This window comes from Desarmillaria tabescens, assembly GCF_030435595.1.
Source record: "Desarmillaria tabescens strain CCBAS 213 chromosome Unknown EV420scaffold_20, whole genome shotgun sequence".
In the NCBI taxonomy this organism is placed as follows: Eukaryota; Fungi; Basidiomycota; class Agaricomycetes; order Agaricales; family Physalacriaceae; genus Desarmillaria; species Desarmillaria tabescens.
Genome location: NW_026848319.1, coordinates 3,318 through 22,557, shown reverse-complemented (window position 1 = coordinate 22,557; position 19,240 = coordinate 3,318). Strand labels below are relative to the sequence as shown.

General features: G+C 48.0%; 3 protein-coding genes across 3 annotated transcripts; 1 reads left to right on the top strand and 2 right to left on the bottom strand.

Annotated features, from left to right (window-relative positions):
* Positions 1-10,764: 10,764 nt before the first annotated feature.
* On the top strand, positions 10,765-11,878 carry EV420DRAFT_1687073 (uncharacterized protein; the record flags this gene model as incomplete). Its single annotated transcript, XM_060479290.1, has 2 exons — positions 10,765-11,185; positions 11,534-11,878. The coding sequence occupies 2 exons, from the start codon at positions 10,765-10,767 to the stop codon at positions 11,731-11,733; spliced, it is 621 nt and encodes a 206-aa protein (XP_060329926.1). The 3' UTR covers positions 11,734-11,878.
* A 2,605-nt stretch (positions 11,879-14,483) lies between these two features.
* On the bottom strand, positions 14,484-15,291 carry EV420DRAFT_1643476 (uncharacterized protein; the record flags this gene model as incomplete). Its single annotated transcript, XM_060477520.1, has 4 exons — positions 14,484-14,606; positions 14,658-14,761; positions 14,885-15,101; positions 15,154-15,291. The coding sequence occupies 4 exons, from the start codon at positions 15,289-15,291 to the stop codon at positions 14,484-14,486; spliced, it is 582 nt and encodes a 193-aa protein (XP_060329925.1).
* A 668-nt stretch (positions 15,292-15,959) lies between these two features.
* On the bottom strand, positions 15,960-16,789 carry EV420DRAFT_1620887 (uncharacterized protein; the record flags this gene model as incomplete). Its single annotated transcript, XM_060475627.1, has 4 exons — positions 15,960-16,078; positions 16,103-16,196; positions 16,284-16,395; positions 16,482-16,789. 4 exons carry the CDS (start codon positions 16,787-16,789, stop codon positions 15,960-15,962), a joined length of 633 nt encoding a protein of 210 aa, XP_060329924.1.
* Between the last annotated feature and the right edge of the window lie 2,451 nt (positions 16,790-19,240).

Sequence of the window (19,240 nt, the reverse complement as noted above, 5' to 3'; positions counted from 1 at the left end):
AGATAACACAAAAAGAAATACAGTGTCTGACTACCACTGTGCTGTCCTCCATCTTTTTGGGAATTCCTTCTTCTCTCCATGTTTGAATGCAATCATCCTTCCACTTCCACGTGACACATGCCTCCTTCCCCTTGGCCAACTCTCTTTCTGGCTAATTGCCAGTTCTGCAAATTTCCATGCTATCAAGGCTATCCATGGTGCCATCACCAAAAACTATTCAGTGGCATCACTTATTACCCATATCAATCAAGCATATGGGATACCAAAAAATCAAACTAAGCTGGACATTGAGCACTATATAGAGTATAATAATGTCAAAGTTTCTAAGCCAGTCTCTGGTCTACCCTCTCCTTGATGCAGCATGCAGTGTCCTGGCTGCCAAAGATGGTACTGCTTTGAAAGGTGTGCATCACACAGGGCAAGTCTGAAGTATTTGCAACAACATCAGATAAATAGTCACTGTCCAGGTGAGAATGCAAAACCTGGTAAGACGGAGATCCTATGATATACCCATAAGCAACCTCTCTTCGTAAAAAGGTTGGTGTTGAAGAGATCCATCTACCTTTGACAGAGGCATACAAACCTCCTAGTGAATCAGAAGAAGTGATGGCTACTATAGTCTCAACCCTTCCAACCTATCATCAGCTAACCTTCTGTCCAGAGTATCTCAAAACCCAGCTTCTCTTTTGGTCTTACGTCCAGAATACTGGTTTGGATTTCAGAAGGATCTCTCTGCTCCTTAGGACACCATCTCTATCAGGGGCTGCTTCATTTTCCCCTGAGCCTTCAGACCCCACTTGTTTTCTGTGGTGATTGGAAATGGGACTCCTATTTGTTCTCAACATCATCTGGGACTACCTGATTGATGCCAAGTGCAAAATGGCCAACTGTCATGGCTAGTGTTATCAAGTTCTTACAGCTGGGTGAGTAATGAAGCCTTTATTGCTGTAAATCTCCTCTCATACTTCTCAACTTCCAGAACAAAAGCCCATTTCTAGTCTGTTTTGGACAGTACTCTTCATGAATATGATGCAACCTTTGCCCAGCTTCTTATTGTTCCTCTGCAATGCCTTGTGAGGCAGTACCTTGTCATAGCTGATAAGAAAGGCAAAATCTGTGATAGTCTTTCTTTCAGACTTAATGCAAGCTGTTGCAATGCACTGTTAGCCACTAACTCTTATCGACTTAGATCAACTCAAGATCGCCACTCGCACTTCGGTGGACGATACAAGAGGGGTCAAAGTAGATGGGAGAGAGCCAGTCGCGAACTTAGATAGTCACGAAACAGGGAGCTTTGAGATAGGTAGATTAAACCTTAGCCGAAGCTGGGGTTTAGGCCAGCTAAGGCTCCCACTTAAATACACGTTCGAGTAGACTAAAAATAGCACTGTGAGAATGTCCGATCAGAACCGCAGCATAGGGTAAGCGTAAACACGTAAGAAAAGAAAAAGAAATGAATAAACCGTAACATTACCCCCTCCTCAAGACTCGTTCGTCCCGAATGAGTCATCGCTATCTCCTCCACTGTCTGCGGAAACGCTGTAAAAGGATAGGATATCGTCATCATCGTTGTCATCATCTTCGGAGTCGAAGTCCCAGTTTTCAGAAACCCGTTGTAGATTTTCGAGGTCAAGTTTGGAATCCTCGTCTAGGGTGTATTCCAGGACGGGTAGCCCTTCGGGTTCTTCTGTGGTAACTTCGCGCACCTCTACTGATGACTGTGAATCGGAGTGTTTTGGATTCGTGCACTCGGATGAATAGACTGTTTCCACATCCGTGACGCATGGGATATCCGGATCGTGGTAGACCAATCCTACGCCTGGCGGTATTTTGTTGTCTCTCCCGACCGTTTTGCCATGTCTGTCAACTTCCCAATGAATTCTTTGCAGACGAGCCTCATACTCGTTCACGAGTTCTTCAGCGTTGGCCATGTCCGAGCGTTTGACCCAGGAGTTTTCCTCTCTAGGGTAACCCCGCCACTTCACCAGGTATTCCGTGATGGTGCGATGGGTCCATCCCCGACCTGTCGTTTTGTCTCTCTGTTCGACTATTTCTTCAATTTCATACTCCTCTTCGTCGTCAATCAATTCAGGGGGCGGCCGTTCTGGACGTGGCTGGTTCGGAAAGGCGGGGGGTACGTACGGCGTTAGGAGGGATTCATTAAAGCGATTATGAATCCTCCACTTTACTGGTAGCTTTAGTTCATAGGCTGAAGCTCCCTTTTTGGCGATGATCGTGAACGGACCAACCCGACGGTCCCCAAGCTTCTTGGTGGGGCGAGGAAGGTTTAGATTGGTTGTGTCTAACCACACCTTGTCCCCCGGCTGGTATTCCATCGCCTGGGCCTTATGCTTGTCGTAAGCCTTTTTCATCGACTCTGCCGCCCTTTCTAAGGATACTTTCGTTTCCTTTTGTGCTTTCTCGATCTCGGCCACCAGTTTCGTTGCTGCCGGAACTACCGTTGGTTTCTGTGACGTGGTGATAACCTGTCCGTCCCTTCCGAATACCACTTTGTATGGGGAATATCCAGTAGACGATTATTGTGTGTGAAGGCCGCTAAGGGCAGCCATTCACTCCAGTCGTCCTGCCGATCGTTGACGAACATCTTCAGGTACTTTTCTATCTCCTGGTTGACTCTTTCCGTCTGTCCGTCTGTCTGTGGGTGATACGCGGTGGAGGGATTCCCCTCAACGTGAATGAGGGTGTAAAACTCCTTCATGAACTTGGAGACGAACACTGAGCCGCGGTCCGAGATGACCTTTTCTGGCATTACTCCATAGGGTACATAGACGTAATCCCTCAAAATCTTGGCGAAGCCAAGAGAAGTGAGTTCTTCCGTGCATGCAATGGGGATAATGGTTTTAGAGAAGTGATCGACGATGACCAGGATGGAGTCGAAGCCCTTTGAGTTCGGTAACTTGGTGATCATGTCTACCGAGATGTGGGTCCAGGGATGAACCGGGACTTCATTAGGATGTAGCAGGGCTTTCTTTGGACGACGATCCGCCTTAGTCCGTTGGCATACGTCGCATCCCCTCACATAGGCTTCCACGTCTCGTCGCAGTCTCGGCCACCAGTAGTCCCGGAGTACTAACTCCTTGGTCTTTTCGATCCCTGGATGCCCGGCGGTAGCATGGTCATGTTTAAGGGCTATGATCTGCCCTCGGAGGTCGCGGTCTACTGGTACATAGATTCGTCCGTCATACCACAGTAGGTCTTGGTCACGAGAAACGCCCTTCTCATGGTTTAGGGAGTCAGAGATCCCCCTGTCCCAGCGGCGAGGATCGTGAGTTGCTACCTTGATCCGTTCATGTAGCTCTTCGGCCGTGGGCATGATGAGGGCCCTGAAGTGCTCCGCCTTGAGCACTACTACGTCTTGATTGTCTTGTTTTCCCTGATCGTGGTCCGCCCTCCTGGATAGAAGGTCTGCTTTCCGGTTTTGGGCTCCGGGCTTGTGGTGCAAGGTGAATTGATATTCCGCCAGCTCGGTGACCCACCGGGCTTGTCGTCGGTTGAGTTTTTGAGGCTTGCGGAAATATTGGAGGTTAGAGTGATCAGTCCAGATCTCGAAATCCTCCCTGGCCCCCATGAGGTATTGACGCCACTCTTCGAGGGCGATCATAATGGCCAAGAGTTCCTTGTCGTAGATTTCGTAGTTACGTTCTGTAACCGAAAGGGCTTTGGAGAGGAAAGCAACTGGTCGCCACTTCTCATCCTGCCACTGAGAAAGTACGGCTCCTATCGCCCCCTCACTCGAGTCTGCTTCCACTCGGAACCGTCCCTGATCGAGAGGTATAGCCAGCACCACGTCTTCACGGAACAGCTCCTTGAGCTTCTCAAACGCCTTTTGTTGCGCCTCCCCCCACGTCCACTCCTGTTTCCCGGTAAGCATCGTCAGGGGTCTGATGTGCTTGCTATAGTCTCGAATGAACTGTCGGTAAAAGTTACAAAACCCAAGGAAAGACTGCAACTCTTGCTTCCTTCGAGGAACTGGCCAATCCAGGAGGCCCGCGATCTTGACGGGGTCCATACGAATCTTCCCTTCGCTGATAATCACTCCGAGGTACTCGGTTTCCTCTACTTCAAACTCACACTTTTCCGCTTTGAGGAATAAGTGGTTTTCTCGTAGAATCTGGAGAACCTTTCGTACGATCTTTCGGTGTTCCGCCGTAGTCTTGGAGGCAATGAGGATGTCGTCCAAGTATACCGAAACCTCTCCGGCGGAGATGAGATCCTTGAAGATGTCATTCATCATCCACTGGAACGTGGCGGGCGAATTGGTGAGCCTGAAGAACATCACCAACGGCTCATAGAGACCCCGATTAGTGCGAAAGGCCGCCTTCCACTCATCCCCTTCCTTGATTCGCACATTATTGTACCCCCAACGTACGTCCAACTTGGTAAAGTATTTGGCCTTCTTCAGCTGGTCCATTAGCTCTCCGATAAGCGGTAACGGATAACGGTTCTTGATAGTCATCTCGTTTAGCTTTCGATAATCTTGGACTGGGCGCAGTTTGCCGTCTTTCTTCTTAACAAAGAAGAACGGCGAAGCCATGGGAGACTTCGAAGGCTGAATGCGACCGGTAGACAAGTTCTCATCCAGGAACTTATCTAACTCCTCCTGCTCGGCGTGGTTGAGAGGATAGACTTTGCAGTCTAGGTTGGCGTTGGCGTTGGGGATCAACTCAATGGCGTGATCCCAGGGTTTACGAGGGGGTAATTCATCGAAATTTTCCTTATCGAAAACGTCTTTGAAATCGCGGTACTCCTCTGGTACGATTTCTTCGAATGATTTGGCTGCCTTCTTTTCGTTAGCTCGGGCTGCCAATTCATTGGCCTTAGTGCCCATGGCTCGTACGTGGAAGGCCTCCTCGAAATCTATGACCAGAATAGTGTCTCCCTCCTCGTACTCTTCCCATCGAGCTGAAGGGTCAGTGTCGGGTAGCGAAAATGGAATCTTCCGGCAGGTGCACCGCGCTAGGGTGACCACCCCCGTGTCCCAGTCTATTAAAGGATTATGACGTTGGAGCCAGTCATGTCCTAGGAACAGGGGGGTCGAGCCTAGATCGACTACTGCTAGTTCGATCCGCTCCACGTGATCCCCGATACGTAATCGCACTTCTGCGTATTCCGTAATGTCTCCTCCTTTATTCCGAGTGCCGTCGGCATTGTAGACCGGCATGGGTCGAGCCGCCTTCTGGAGGTTGAGGCTGTGCTCTTGCGCCCAGGCCCGATCGATGGAGCTTCCTGTGGCCCCGCTGTCCACTAAGGCGCTCACAGCGTGAGTTTCTCACGTGTCGAGCGTTTCTAACTGTACTTTTATTGAGACGTTCCGCCCCTTCCTCCCCCGTATATACATTGGGGGTTTCTTTAAGTCTTCCATCCACTGCCACCTCTCCCTCGCTTGAGCGGCCGTTTCCGTCTGCTCTTCCAATTGATAGCACAATTGGTCAGTCACCTCCCCCCGGCGTCGGGGGTGTATCCATCCGTTAAGAACAGCCCGAGCCGCCGCGTCTCCTTTGGCTATGCGCAGGGCTCGGCGGGTCCATAGTACGCTATGGGGTTCGTAGTACATGTCCCGGATGTGGTAATGCGGGGTGCCGTCCACCTGGGGGGATAATTCTTTGTTGACTTCTCTGGGGGTCACATGAGACGTCCCCTTGGGGATCTTGACCGGGATGTCGGATCGTAGGTGAGCTTCCTCGTCTTCGACTTCTTCCAACGAGACCGAGAGGGTCTTCCCTCGAAGTGGCATTTGGTCACCGGGACGAGAAAGGTCCCGAGGCGGCACTTGGGCGCCTTTGGTAGTCGAGGTGGTGGAGGAGGGCTCGCTGCCCTGTGTTCGGCCCTGGCCACGGGCGCTTGTGCGCAGCGTTGTAACCTCCACTGTGGATCCATACTTAGCTCTCGTCCTGGACCCGGCGGTACTTCGGGTAACCCTTCGCAGGGGCACACATATCGGCTCTCCCGAAAGGTCCTCACTGTTGGTCGCTTGGGTGACTACTGGGTGAGGGTGGTCGTCCGGGTTCACGGCCTCAGCTGCTTTTCCGACGCCTCCTGCTGGAACAGACGGCCCCACAGGCGAGGACGCAGGCCCAGCGGGCTGGGTTGTCGACCTTTCTCCCTCTCCGGGGTGACCTCCCCACGTCTGGGGTGCAGTCGGGACTCGACCTAGGGGGCTCTGCCCTCGAGGGGCTTTCCCTATACGGTGAGCCGGGGGTTCCTGAGCTCGGACGGCCCCTAGGGGTTCAGTGCTCGACGCAGACTGCGCGGAGCGGCGGTAATCCCCTCCTACGCCGTGGTGATCTGGCGATTCATTTTCCTTAGTTTCTTCGACTGGTAACGCGGCGAAAAAGTTGGTATATTGTTCATACGGAGTACCTACATACGTAGTATAAGTCCGACTAGAAGTACATGATTGCGCACCAGTAGAAACTAAGTCCTTGGCCGACGTCGTCGAATCGCTTATTTCGACGCCGGCTCGTCTTTTGACGACTTCTCCTCCTTCACTTCCTCGATCTTCGTATCTTTGCCATTCTCTTCCTTCTCCGCCTCCGCGAGTAGTTGGCGTAGGCGTTGGGCGTTGGGTTTCTTGCGAGGGGGGAGTTTGACGGGAAGCCACTTGGACTTGTCCGCCGGACATTTATGGTCGCGGCTCCACCTGGTGTTGCCGCATTTGAAGCACCTTTTATCGCTTCTCAGCTTATCAATCTCCATCGGCTGACCGGCCCCACCGTAGGTCGTCCCTGTGGCGTCCTTCTTGTCGCCTGATGACCCAGAGCCACCCGCCTTCTGTGATGATTGATTGCCTCGACCAGAACCGCTGTTCTGGGAGGACTTACTGCCCATTCCTTGGGCTACTCCATATCGATAGTTGGCGTCGATCCTTAGGACTCGCGCCTTCCACTGTGCGTAGGTTGTGGGGCGCTCGTTGTCCCCATGCATAACTGTGTTCCGCACTGTTGGCCTTATCGCCGCTTTGACCGCTTCGAACATCTGTTTCTCGTCACCGAACTCCTCGCACTTGTGGGCCAACCTTTCAAACTTCGCGAAGAACTCTACTGCGGACTTGAAGTCCGACTGGCGGATCTTCTTCCACTCGGCCTTCCATATCGTTAATTCTGCTACTTCGCGGAACTCGCGCGTGAGATCCTCGGAGAATTCTGCCCAGGTGGGGAATCTCCAGTGCCCCTGCGGGTCCCGGTACCGATAGTACTGGTCGACCCACCATTGCTGCGCATCCCCTCGTAAGTACCCTTGCGCGAAGGTGATGCGATAGGGGTTATGCCCCTGGTCGTTCATGGTGTAGTACATCGGGAACACCGCGAAGTAAACCTCGCAGTGATGCAGGAAGCACGTAATATCCGAGGAAACCCCAGTGAAGTATTCGGGTTGGGTTACCAACTTAGGCTTGACGTCGTTCCAGGGGTTGTTCGCCCCTCCAGGCGCCAGCTGCCACGGAGGGATTGGATCCGGTGGCGACGGGACGTGAGGGGGCGCAGGCGGCTTGGGCGGTCGTGAAAGTGACCGCAAATTTCGATTTTCCCCTGGAGGGGGGTATCCCGTGGGGTCCGGGTATCGCGGCGGTTTTGGCGGCATAGGTGGCATTGGCGGGACCGTCGACCCTTTTCCTTTGTCAGGGTTAGATGGCCCGGCACCCGGGTCGTCCATATCGTCATCTTCCCCTCCCGCACCTGCGAAGAAGTTGTCGGGGAAAAAGTCCGACAGGTCTTGCGGGTGAGGCATCGGTTGGGGGCGCCGGTAAGGTTCGCACTCCCGTCGAGAGTCCTCAGGGTGAACCTGATTCCATACCCCAGCCGCACGGTGCCACGTCTCCACGTCTAGGATGTTCTTTTGTAGGTATACGTTGCCCAGTCGGCGCGCGTGTCGATAATCCTCTCCTGCCTCCGTGAATAACCACTGCGGGTCCTTCTCCATGTCCTCCATCATAATTTCGTATAGACCGTGCCATGGGAGGAGGTCGAAGATGGCAGGTCGCGGGTGGGGCCCATTAAGAAGGACCTGCCTCACCGCCGTCATTACCGTCGGTTCGAGGGTCCTGTTTGGCGGGCGGCTGGGCATCCTTTGCCTCCTTCCTCTCTCTGGCGAGTCAGTCGATTCGCGCGTTTCTCTTTTGTCTCTCGATGTCGGAGTCGGGGTCGGTGATCTCCGACTGGTAGGAGGCCCAGGCTCTTGCTCTGGCCTCCAGGTCGGTTCCTGCTCTTCTTGCCGCTCCGGTATATCGGACGGCGGCGGCTCGTATTCGATTTTCGATTTCGGCTCGGGTGGCGTCAGGCTCGAGAGGTAGGTCCCACCAGCCGTCGGGTCCTTGGAGGGCATCCTCCTTGGCTCGGCGGATGCATGCATCATGCGCTCGGCCTCGCTCCATTCTGGCCTGGATTTCTGGGGACTCCCTGGCATCTCGAGGGAGTCGGAGGGACTCGACGTACGTGTGATATAATAATGGCCACGGACGCTGGGAGAGAGGGAGTGGGTCGGCGAAGGCTCTCGACGCGACTGACGGCTCCCAGTTGGAGACTCTGGCGAGGCGCTCGGAAGCGGTAACTGTTCCAAGTTCCTCGGGGTCGTAGTCTGAGAACTCGCCCCAAAGCTCCCCACTCGTCGGCTCGTGCGAGGGGACGGCGGGAGTGAGCGTTGGGGTCGCGGGCCTTGTAGGGGCTTGGTCGGACTCGCCACTGGTCTCGACTCCGGCCACAGGAGTTTCTTCCCCTGGCTCGTCGGCGTATACCCAACTGGAGTCGGGATACCAGGCGACTGGGGGTCCTCGATGGGTTGGCCAGGAGCCTGAAACAAGCTGTGGGTTAGCTGGACGGGTGGTAGCTGCGGAGGCCCCGAGGCTAAGCTCTCTGGAGTCTTTGTCGAAGTCGTCTCTTCTTCTTCTTCCTCTGGTCGCGGCGAGCCTAGCTCGGTCGCGCGCGTCGTCCGCCGCGATTCTTCGGTCGCGGGCGTCTTCCCAAGTGCTTCCCCACTCAGACGGCTCCCACTTGTGCTGGGAACGTCCGCTCCAGTTATCTCCGGTATAGGTTGCATCTTCCTCCTCGTTCGGATAGAGGTCGCCGAGGAGGTCTTCGAGTCTGATTCTTTCGAGCTCGGTGAGCTCGTCGCCTTCGAACTCGGTGTCAGGGCTTTCTTCGCCCGCGACCAGATGCCCGGTGCCTTGTCTTCGGGCTCCGTCGGCGCTTGACTTGCCCTCGACTGGAGAGACGTCGAAGAGACCTGGTAGGGGCGAGTCTCCTCGGTGGAGGAGTACCCCCCGGGTATCGGTGATGTCGACGGAGTCGTCTGACTCGGCGGTAGCGCTTCTGTAGGAGTTGGTGCTCGGCTCTGAGGATCCCGAGCTGGATCGCGACGATGCGTAGAGGGACCCTCCAGGTCCTCTGGGTGTGATGGGTCGGCCATCGTGGAGAGTTTGCTGTGATGCTGCGGGAATGAAGATTACTGGGGGCGGGTACGCCGGGGTTGCCGGAACGTAGTGAAACGGGAGCTGTGCTCGTACTCGTCTTTGTTGATGGCAGCACCGTTGGAGGTAGTACAAGCAAATGAACAAGGAAAAGACGGTAAAAAGCGAGGAGATTACGGGAATGGCATCAGATACGGGCATCCGTCCGTGGGCTTATTTTCTGTGATAGCCGGCGGTAAGGAGTGACCATACGACAGTCAAAGCGATGATGGTTAAAGCAGCGAGGGTCGCGATAATCAGATTGAGGTCGGTCTCGTAGTGAGAACCGGTCATCAACGGGATATCGTCGTCAAATGAGGGGTCAGTCAATGTCAACAGTATTACTGCTAACAGCGATGCTGACTTTAGGAATAGGTTGAAAAGGTTCGTGGTGCCTCAGACGAGGGGTACGTATGCACCGTACAACGCTACTAGCAGTCCTGCTAGGAGTGGTGCGGCGATACAAACTCGGATGAGGGCAAGGGTAAGGAGGACAGTCACTAGGACTGCAAAGATGGGGTCGTCGATGATGTAGGGAACGATCCAGGCGATAACAATGGCCTGAAGCAGTAAGTCAAAGGGTGTAACCCAAAGGACCACTGCGATGAGGAGGTGTATCGGATGAATTTTGGAGATAAGTGCTTTCCTGTTGGTCCACCCACGGTACGCTAACAACCACGAGGTTGTCCTATCGAACGCACAGTGGTGACCTCTCTGGTCAAGTGGGAGGGAATCGTCTGTAGAGCGACTTGGGCAACGTTCTTTCTCAGAAGTGACGTTGAGCAAGGTTTGTCGAGCTTCAGCTAAATGTTAGCCACTAACTCTTATCGACTTAGATCAACTCAAGATCGCCACTCGCACTTCGGTGGACGATACAAGAGGGGTCAAAGTAGATGGGAGAGAGCCAGTCGCGAACTTAGATAGTCACGAAACAGGGAGCTTTGAGATAGGTAGATTAAACCTTAGCCGAAGCTGGGGTTTAGGCCAGCTAAGGCTCCTACTTAAATACACGTTCGAGTAGACTAAAAATAGCACTGTGAGAATGTCCGATCAGAACCGCAGCATAGGGTAAGCGTAAACGCGTAAGAAAAGAAAAAGAAATGAATAAACCATAACATGCACTTACCTCTCTATAGAGACATATAGTCAATGTGGGCATAGAAGAGCAGGATGATGAATTTATCCTGCCTCTGTCATGGGAGACTGTAGCCCAGCATGTCCATCGATATTTTATGAGCCTCCTAACCAGTTTGCCAAATGGATGTGAGCAGCTATCCTTACTAGAGCAGCTCTTAGCTTTTAGCATGTTCAACAAGGATGATGATGTCCAATCAGCAAACTACCTCACCACTTCCTGTGCCTGTATGCAATGTGGCCTCTTCTCAACTCAATTCCATGCTGCTTTCCTCAGCAGCTATAAGGCAGTTTACAACATTCCTTCCCATCATGATCTTTATGAAACAGAAATTCGACAAGAGCCAGACTTTGAAAAAGAGGGGATAGAGGAGAAGAAAAATGCACAAATCATCAACAATGAAGATGAAGAGCTCATTGATGCCACTGATGAAGAAGAGAATATTATCACACAAGCCAGTGATAAAAATGACATAGTCATCCCAGACATAGACTTGGCAGATCTCTGCAACTTTGACTTTGGCATCCATCAATCAGATATATCTGGGGAATATTTTCATGATAGCAGTCCTAGAGATGTCCAAGAAATTGGTCCCAGCATTATATAGTATGCACACTCTTTAAATTCTTGGTTTACCATTTTCTCACATTATATTTTTATAGGTTTCTTCAAGAAAATGTGGGATTTGTCTCACCTAAATATGAGATTGGCCTCACACAGATGAGTCATCTAAAGTATATTTGATGTGTTGCCAAACTAACAGCAGACACTGAGTGTGGCAAAACCTCAGTTTGTTGGGCTACAGATGGCAAAACTGTCACTCTTACATGGGATCACATCACAGGAAGAGAGATAAAGCTATTGTCCCTCAAGCAAGCCATGCAGATCATCATGAACAACATGATGTCCACTGTTGACACCCTTCCATCCTTTTACAGGTATCAACACTTTGATCTTGCTACATTTCAAAGGAAGCAGTGGTCTCAGTCATAATGTCAAAATTGTTGATGGACATATCATCATTTCCAACCCAAAGGCAAAACAGATTGATGTCTCTGAATATCAGGCAGTGTGGGATCTCTCCCACAAGACTGGTGATCCTATACTGAAGCTGATGGCAAGATACCAAATACTGTGACTGAAGGTCTTATACTGAAACTGTTGACCAAAATTCCATGATAGACACTGCTGGCAGCAATAACAATCCTAATCTGTGTCCACACAGGGATGTAACTGTACTGAGCTGAACTGGGATGAAATGATGGTGACGTAGAAAGTAAAGGCTAGTAAAACGATGCTGGCTGGTGAAAGTGAAATGATGCTGGCAGAATAAAAGATAAAAGCAAGTTGTGGTCATGAAATTCTGTGTATTGGCATAATATGAGCATACACCAATACCATTAGAAGAAAAGCCATGACAGAGAGTATAACTCAGAGTGACTAGGTTTTATTGTCTGTCTCCTAGTGAGTACAAGCGGTGACAGTGGTCAATAACAGTTGCGATAACTTTGTGTCTGGTAACTTGTTGTCCCTGATAACTACTACTACTACACTAGCTTTTATACTACAAGTTGGGAATAAAATTAAAATACTTGAAACAAGTCCTTAGTAAGTCCTTAGTACATCAATTGGTAAGAAATGATACAAAACATGTGCTCCCAGAGTTCTAAAGTAACAGCATCCACACAGTTTTACCGCATATAGACTTGGTGATCAGAAAGAATTCTGCTGATATACAGACTCTTGGGCTGCTGTGTTGCTGCAGCAAAGTACACTGAAGGTAGTACACTGAAGTAGATGCATGCAGCATTGTCTTGGCATTGTAACAGCCTTAGTAAAGCTGGTGGAAAGGTCATGGTATTAAGTCTTTTGCCATGAAATAGGTATTTTGGCTGTGGCATTCTATTAAGTGACACTTGATGCTGATGTCAGTGATGGCTGTGCTGAGCAATCAATGATAGTCCTAATTCTGTGAGATCTGCAATCAGGTGTCTGGCAGCATTAAGGAAGTGGTGCATATTGATGTAGAATTCGAGTTAGGAAGGATATTTGGCAGTAAAAGTGGGTATTGCCGCAACTGCAATCATTGACTTAGTGAAAGTCTGCTAAGTGGACAAGGCCTTTATTATAATGCTAAAATCCATGAATTCTGAGTGTACAGAGCCTTGAGGCTCATCAATATACATTGTATATTCACTATGTACCTGTCTGCCTGTCTACCTGTAAAAATCCTGTGTGACCTGCCAAAGTACTCTTACCTATTAAGTCAGGTCAGAACCCATGCAGATATGGGTATGGGTTGATGTTTGCCATCTGTGGATTGACCTGTGCTATTCACTACCTCTGTTGATACTATCTAAAATGACCTGGGAAATATAAGCTGGATTCTCTCCTGCTGATCTCAGATAACTTGTCACAACATAGTGATGTGCCATCTGATGGACAAAGATGTCATATTTCCTAATAAAAGATGACTTGAGTATAAAGTCAGTCAAGGTCCAAGTCCACAAAAGGCATGGAAGAACAAGCTGAGCTTGATTATCCAGGTCATGTTAGTTGGATGCTCATTCTGTGCACAAGAGCTTTGATCACTGTCTGCTGGCTGAGTATTCTCCATGAGTTGCATAAAGCATGGAGGAGCATGGGCTCTCAGAAATGCTATCTGCACATGATGGATCACTGCTATATCCAGCTTTATTGCCCTGGCTTTCACACTTGCATTCACTTCTGTTGAACAGAAGGTGGATGAACTGCAGCCATGGATAGGATTTGGATGGACAAATATGAGAGACTCTCTCTCTGACCTGCCCGATCCTCCCTGATCCTCCAGAAAGTCTATTTCAATGGCACACAAGACACCAAGATAATACACCAACACCATTCCCACCTTGGTATTTGTTATCTTGTTGTCAGTTTCAGAATAGGATAGTCTCTGTGTAGACTCAGGATCAGGATCAGTTTTGTTTTACCACAGTTAACCTCAGCCCAGTTTTAGTCTCAGCTTCACCCAGTATCAGTCATCATTTTGCTGCCACTAGCTTCCTCTTCATATTTCTGCCAGCCAGTCTCTCTTTGCCTTACTGCCAGTTTCCCGACTACAGTCTTCATCTATTGCCATCCTGGTATTTGTTATCTTGCCAAATGGTATTTCTCTTTGATGGCATTTTCATTAATTCTGCCAATTCTGCCCACAGCTTTTACTAGTTAATTGCCATCACTTTGTTCACAGCTTGCCGGTATTTCCAATTATACCGAATTCCATTCCTTCTCATCTATTGAGACCCTTCCCAGCTTACAGCCAACGTTTTCTAGTACTTGATCGTTAAGGGTACTACTTCGCTGACTGAAAAGTCACAGTGTATACTTGTGTTCTTGAGGAATTCATTGCACGGAGATGCACTGAAACACTCACACAACAACAATGCCTTTATTGCCGCTAAGCACCATTTGCCATGAACTCCTCTAGAGTTTTGGTTTTTGCCATTGCCATGGAAGTTTAGGCTCATCAATGTACTAGTAGTCAAGAGATTATAGCTGAATATTATTCCATCTATCAGATATAAGGATATCCTTATCCTCGTCACCTTCTTCCTCTGGCACCTCTGAAAGCAGTGCAACTGCTTGAATATCACTGTTTTCAATAAACTCCAAAGCACTCTAATCACCAAGACACATTAATGCTCAGGATGTCTGTGAGGAAAGTCAGTTTCAAATATGAGTTATGAGAAGATGGCCACAGCTAAATGCATGCTCAACATTGACAGATGTAGCTACAATAAATATCAGTGCTAATGTTAGATGGAGATATGTATGCGACATACCAGGTATCATCAGATAATTAAGAGCCATCTTTGAGAGACATGGAAAATCTGAGCATCTGTCTCACCATCATTGAATAATGTTGCTCATGAACTTCACATCTGTTGACAAGTATTGTGTGAGCTCATCCTGAAGCTTTTCATGCTTGGGTGGTCTGGTGCTGTCTAAATTATCAAACATATTCTGGGAATGCTGCAAGGAATATGTTGGCATGGCATATTGGAATATGAAAATAAAACACACTTTTGCGATCCTACTCTCTCTGCTTGGTACCTCTGGTGTATTGACCTCTATCACATTGGGTGTCTTGTCCTTGTACTTGGCCTTGAACTCACTGGTGACAAGGTCTTGCACCTTGTCAATCCAAGAGACTGGCCATCCAGCCTCATGAAAGTATTCCAGCTTGTGTCATGGGTGCAGTATTACTAGATAATTAGATCTTGAAAGAATCTTTAAGACAAGTGACATACCTATAGCAATCTGGTAAACCTTGGACTTGTCTGTACAATTATAGTACACATTCAAAGTGTTCTTTGCGATAGCAAGGGCAGCACACATTGGTGGTGAAAATTTGACATTGTTAAGAGCTGCTGTTGCAAAAACCTTATCGATATGGTCCATGGCAGGAATTATGGTTGCAAGATTGGGTGTTGAGCATGAAAAATAGAGGGTCACATCCTTCAGAACCTGAGATGATGGGCATCAGGGAAAGAAAAAGAATTCCTTAGTCAGCAGTAACAGTTATCTGTAACATGTCATGCAGGTCCTTGATGACAGCCCACTCATCCTTTGATAGTTCGTACTCATATAGACCATTGTCCTGCTCTCCTGTCATCTTCTTTACTGCCAATTTGTACTCCAAAAATATGGTAATCATATCAAAGGTTGAATTCCATCAAGTCAAGATGTCCCATGGCAAGATCTTCTGTTTGAGTTGACTTTTTTCAAGAATCTCAAGGCAAGAGAATGATGCTCAAGTGAATAATCTTGAAGGAGAGTTTGTGAAGCTGGTATTTCAATGTCAGACAAGATGCATATATTCAGAACTAATCAACTCATGCCTTTGCTCATGCCAGCTGGATAGGCTTGATATCTCTCTGCCATGTCTGACAATCTTCCTCACTCAACGTTGCTGTCATGTCGACCAGTCCTTCTACATCATCTTTTCCCATGTCGCCATTGACCTCAATATCTTTTAAACAAGCCTCCATCTTATCCATCTTGAGATTGTCAGCAAGCTCATGCAAGGTATGCTCAAGGTCATTGTCAGAACCATTATTGCTATTAGACTTGCACTTGGGAGGATCAAACTGTCACAGTAGGCTCTTTGCAACCAGGTTGACTATATGAGCAAAACAATGTGTGCAGCTGGTCTGGCCATTGAATGATGGAAGGGCATCTGAGTCTCCAAGAGCCTCAATCATGATGTTGTTATTACTTGCATTGTTGCAAGTAATGCTGAGTATCTGTACATGATATTCAGTTCTGTTTCTGCCATTCAATATTATTAAATAATATGTACCTTTTCAAGAATCCCGAAGTCCATTAAAACCTGTTCAAATGCCTCTGCCAGATTTTCACCTGAATGTAACTGAAAGAAGAGTTAGCTTGAATCAATATCCACTGCAGGTGAGTACCATGTACCTTTGAAATCTCCATAAAGTCTAACAACATTCATGTAGGCTGACCATTGTGAATGAAATGGACAGTAAAGGCCACGAATGCTTGATAGTTTGGCAATGTCCATGCATCAGTTGCAAAGCTAAGTTCCCCATCATATTCCTATTAACATGTCAGCTTCAGTCCTTGTTTACACTGTCAACTCACCTGGAGCAACCTCACAATTCACTGATGAGTTTTTGTGAACACTATTTTGACATCACAGGATACCGTAGTAGGATGAGGAAGGTAGTAGCTGGGATGGCCTGTTTTCATTAAGCAGAGGAACCTATGATCCTTGACAATGTTGAATGGGTGCAGGCTTTCCAAAACCCATTGTGCAATTTCCACTCTGAAGATGCAAGGTCAGTAGTTATACTATCCATTAGCTCATGGGAACATGCTTACCATGTCTCAGTTTTGGTGTGTGAACAGTGTGAATACATCACTGCCCCTTTACCCTTTAACCACTCAAACATCTTCATTCTTCCATGCACCATTGTGATTCTTAGCATTGTCAGCCATATCAAGGACATCTGGACCCCAGCACACATGTTACCTGTTGATTCTTTGTCCATTGTGTCAAGGTACTGAGCAACAACATGCTTACATCCTTTTGCTGCACAAGTGAAGATGTGGCATTTGCGATCATGGTGATACTCAATAGCAGGAACAGGATGGAAGAATGCATAAGCAGATGCTGACCACTTTTTCATCATGCATTCTGATATCATCATTAGAATCGGTATCCATTAGCAATGAGGATAGGGAAATACCTAGCTCAGCCTCATCAGTTTTCTCATCTAGCATGGCATTATCACATATAGAGCCATTATTGGAGTCAGAGTCAGATGGATCAAGCAAGGGTGGGAGATCAACATTCATCACAGAGGTGCCAGATGGTGCAAGCAAGAGTGATTTACTGGGAGAGGGATCTCCAGATGGTGCAGTTGATGGGGCTTTTGCTATCAGCACATAAGTGCAAATCAATGTGCAGATAACAAGTACTGATGGGGAGATGAAACAGTCTTCTTGCTTTTGACCACTGCCTTGACCTTTTTTGCAACATTCTTCAGTTTCTTTTTGGCCTTCAAGACAGTCGACAAGATAGATGTCATTGAGGTGGTAGACTGGGCTTTGCTAGTTTTGTCTCATTCAGTCTCAGTTTGCTTATACTTGCTGAACACGATCTCAGTTTCTTCAGCAGATACCATAGTGAGAGGATAAAGGACCGTATTGCAGTATATTTGTTTTATGCAAGCATAGAAAACTTAAACTGTACCACTATACAGTCTCACATTCCGGCTCAGGTGGTAGCATGGGATTTCTCACAGAAGCAAAACTGCTATCGGGTTAGTCAGGTTAATGGCAGATAAGACAATACCAACCTATACCTATATCCATAAGTACCTGCACCTGTGACCTGGAAAAACCCCCCATACCCATGCTATTCACTAAACAGAGGTCTCTTCCTCCAAGTGAAATTGGTAAATACCTTTTAAAGCTCTCCACAAGTTATCACCTGGGTTTATAGAAAGCCTAACAGTTGTGCTTCAAAGAAATGACATTCCAAAAGGATCAGTACCTGAGGACCCCAGGGACATCATGGCTTGTGGATTTGGCCAAAATGAAAATCTCTAATGGGTATTCATATATCATTTATCCCAATTGAGAATGGAAATTCCCAATAGACAAAATAACTACAACTATATTATATACAATCAAGAATATATTTAATTATCTAGAACAAGAAATATTAATATTAGTAATATGTGCAATGTAGGGTATCCCATCTCAAGAAATACAATCCATCAATACCATCATCTCCCACACTGAATATGATTTCAGGATGGAAAAACACCCAGTCATCAGTCCCATCATCTCATCTACCCATATCTGTCTGATTGTTGTATAACTGATCTGGGATGGAATATCCATTATAGTGCAGGCATAATGCCTGCTCTTCAGAATACGTGTCAAAAGCTTTTGCCATCTTGTGCATCAAGTTGTGGAAGGTATGAGAGTGTTCATACCATCTAAACCATAAGACCTATCTCATTATTTACAAGAGATGGTAGAACACACCTTACTGCTCAAAGGATGTGTCTCCTCTTCAAAACATATACTGACTTGATGATTGATGAGGCATTCAGCAGCAAGGGTGAATTACTTTCCAGTTCAATACACTGGTGCAAATGATCCTAGGTCTATATCTTGCTCTTGGACAATGATCGGGGAGACAGCACAATTTTTGGAGCTATTTGGGGGGTCAGACCATTTTTTTACAGCATGCAGAAGCTTCACACACCTTTGCATGTAAGTAAACCACTATCAGGAATATCCTGCACTCTCCCTCAAACTACCCAAACCTGATCCTAGCAAGGCAGCAGGACAGATGACTCTTGCAGTGCTGTGGGATGTTCCAAAGTGTAAAACAATCCTCTGGAAATGTGAAACTGCCTGCCGTTTGCGGCAATGACTGTCACAAGTAGTCGGCAGCCTCCCACTATGTGGTGCAATGAGATCTTGGCATTTTAGGGCCCTTGCATATGATTTGGGGCCATGGGACATCCAAATGGCTGAGTTAGGCATGACAGAGCATAAAATTGCCCTCAGTGGCATACAACAAGCATGTACTGTGGGTGCTACTGTCCTGTCACACGTGTGGAGTCACTATAGTGCAGGGGGATGCCCCTACACATGGTCGATCGAGTGCAAGACATGATCACAGGATGAAGGCTCATATTGCAAGGCATGGTGCACAGCCACAGCACAGCCACCAGTCATCAAACTGGTCATCCATTCGGACTTTTATTGCTTTTTTATTTTCTTTTTCTTTCTTTTTCTTTTCTTTGTTCTTTTTCTGTTTTTTTTTGCTTTTTGGTGAGAGGTTCCATTTATCAAGTACCCTTCAACCTCCCTACGCATGAGCATTTGTGTGCGGGAGAACCATGAAAGCACCTGCTGCTTGCACAAATCCACATTTTCCATCTGGTACGATGTCAGTACTTTGTCTACAATTTCATACTGTGGATGTTACCTATTCTCATGCACTATCCTCCTCTGATGATGGCTTGCTAAACTTGAAATTGTACCTTCTCTGAACTTACTATAAAATGTTTAATGACGCGATTCTTAAACTTGATGACTACAAGCTACCATGGTTC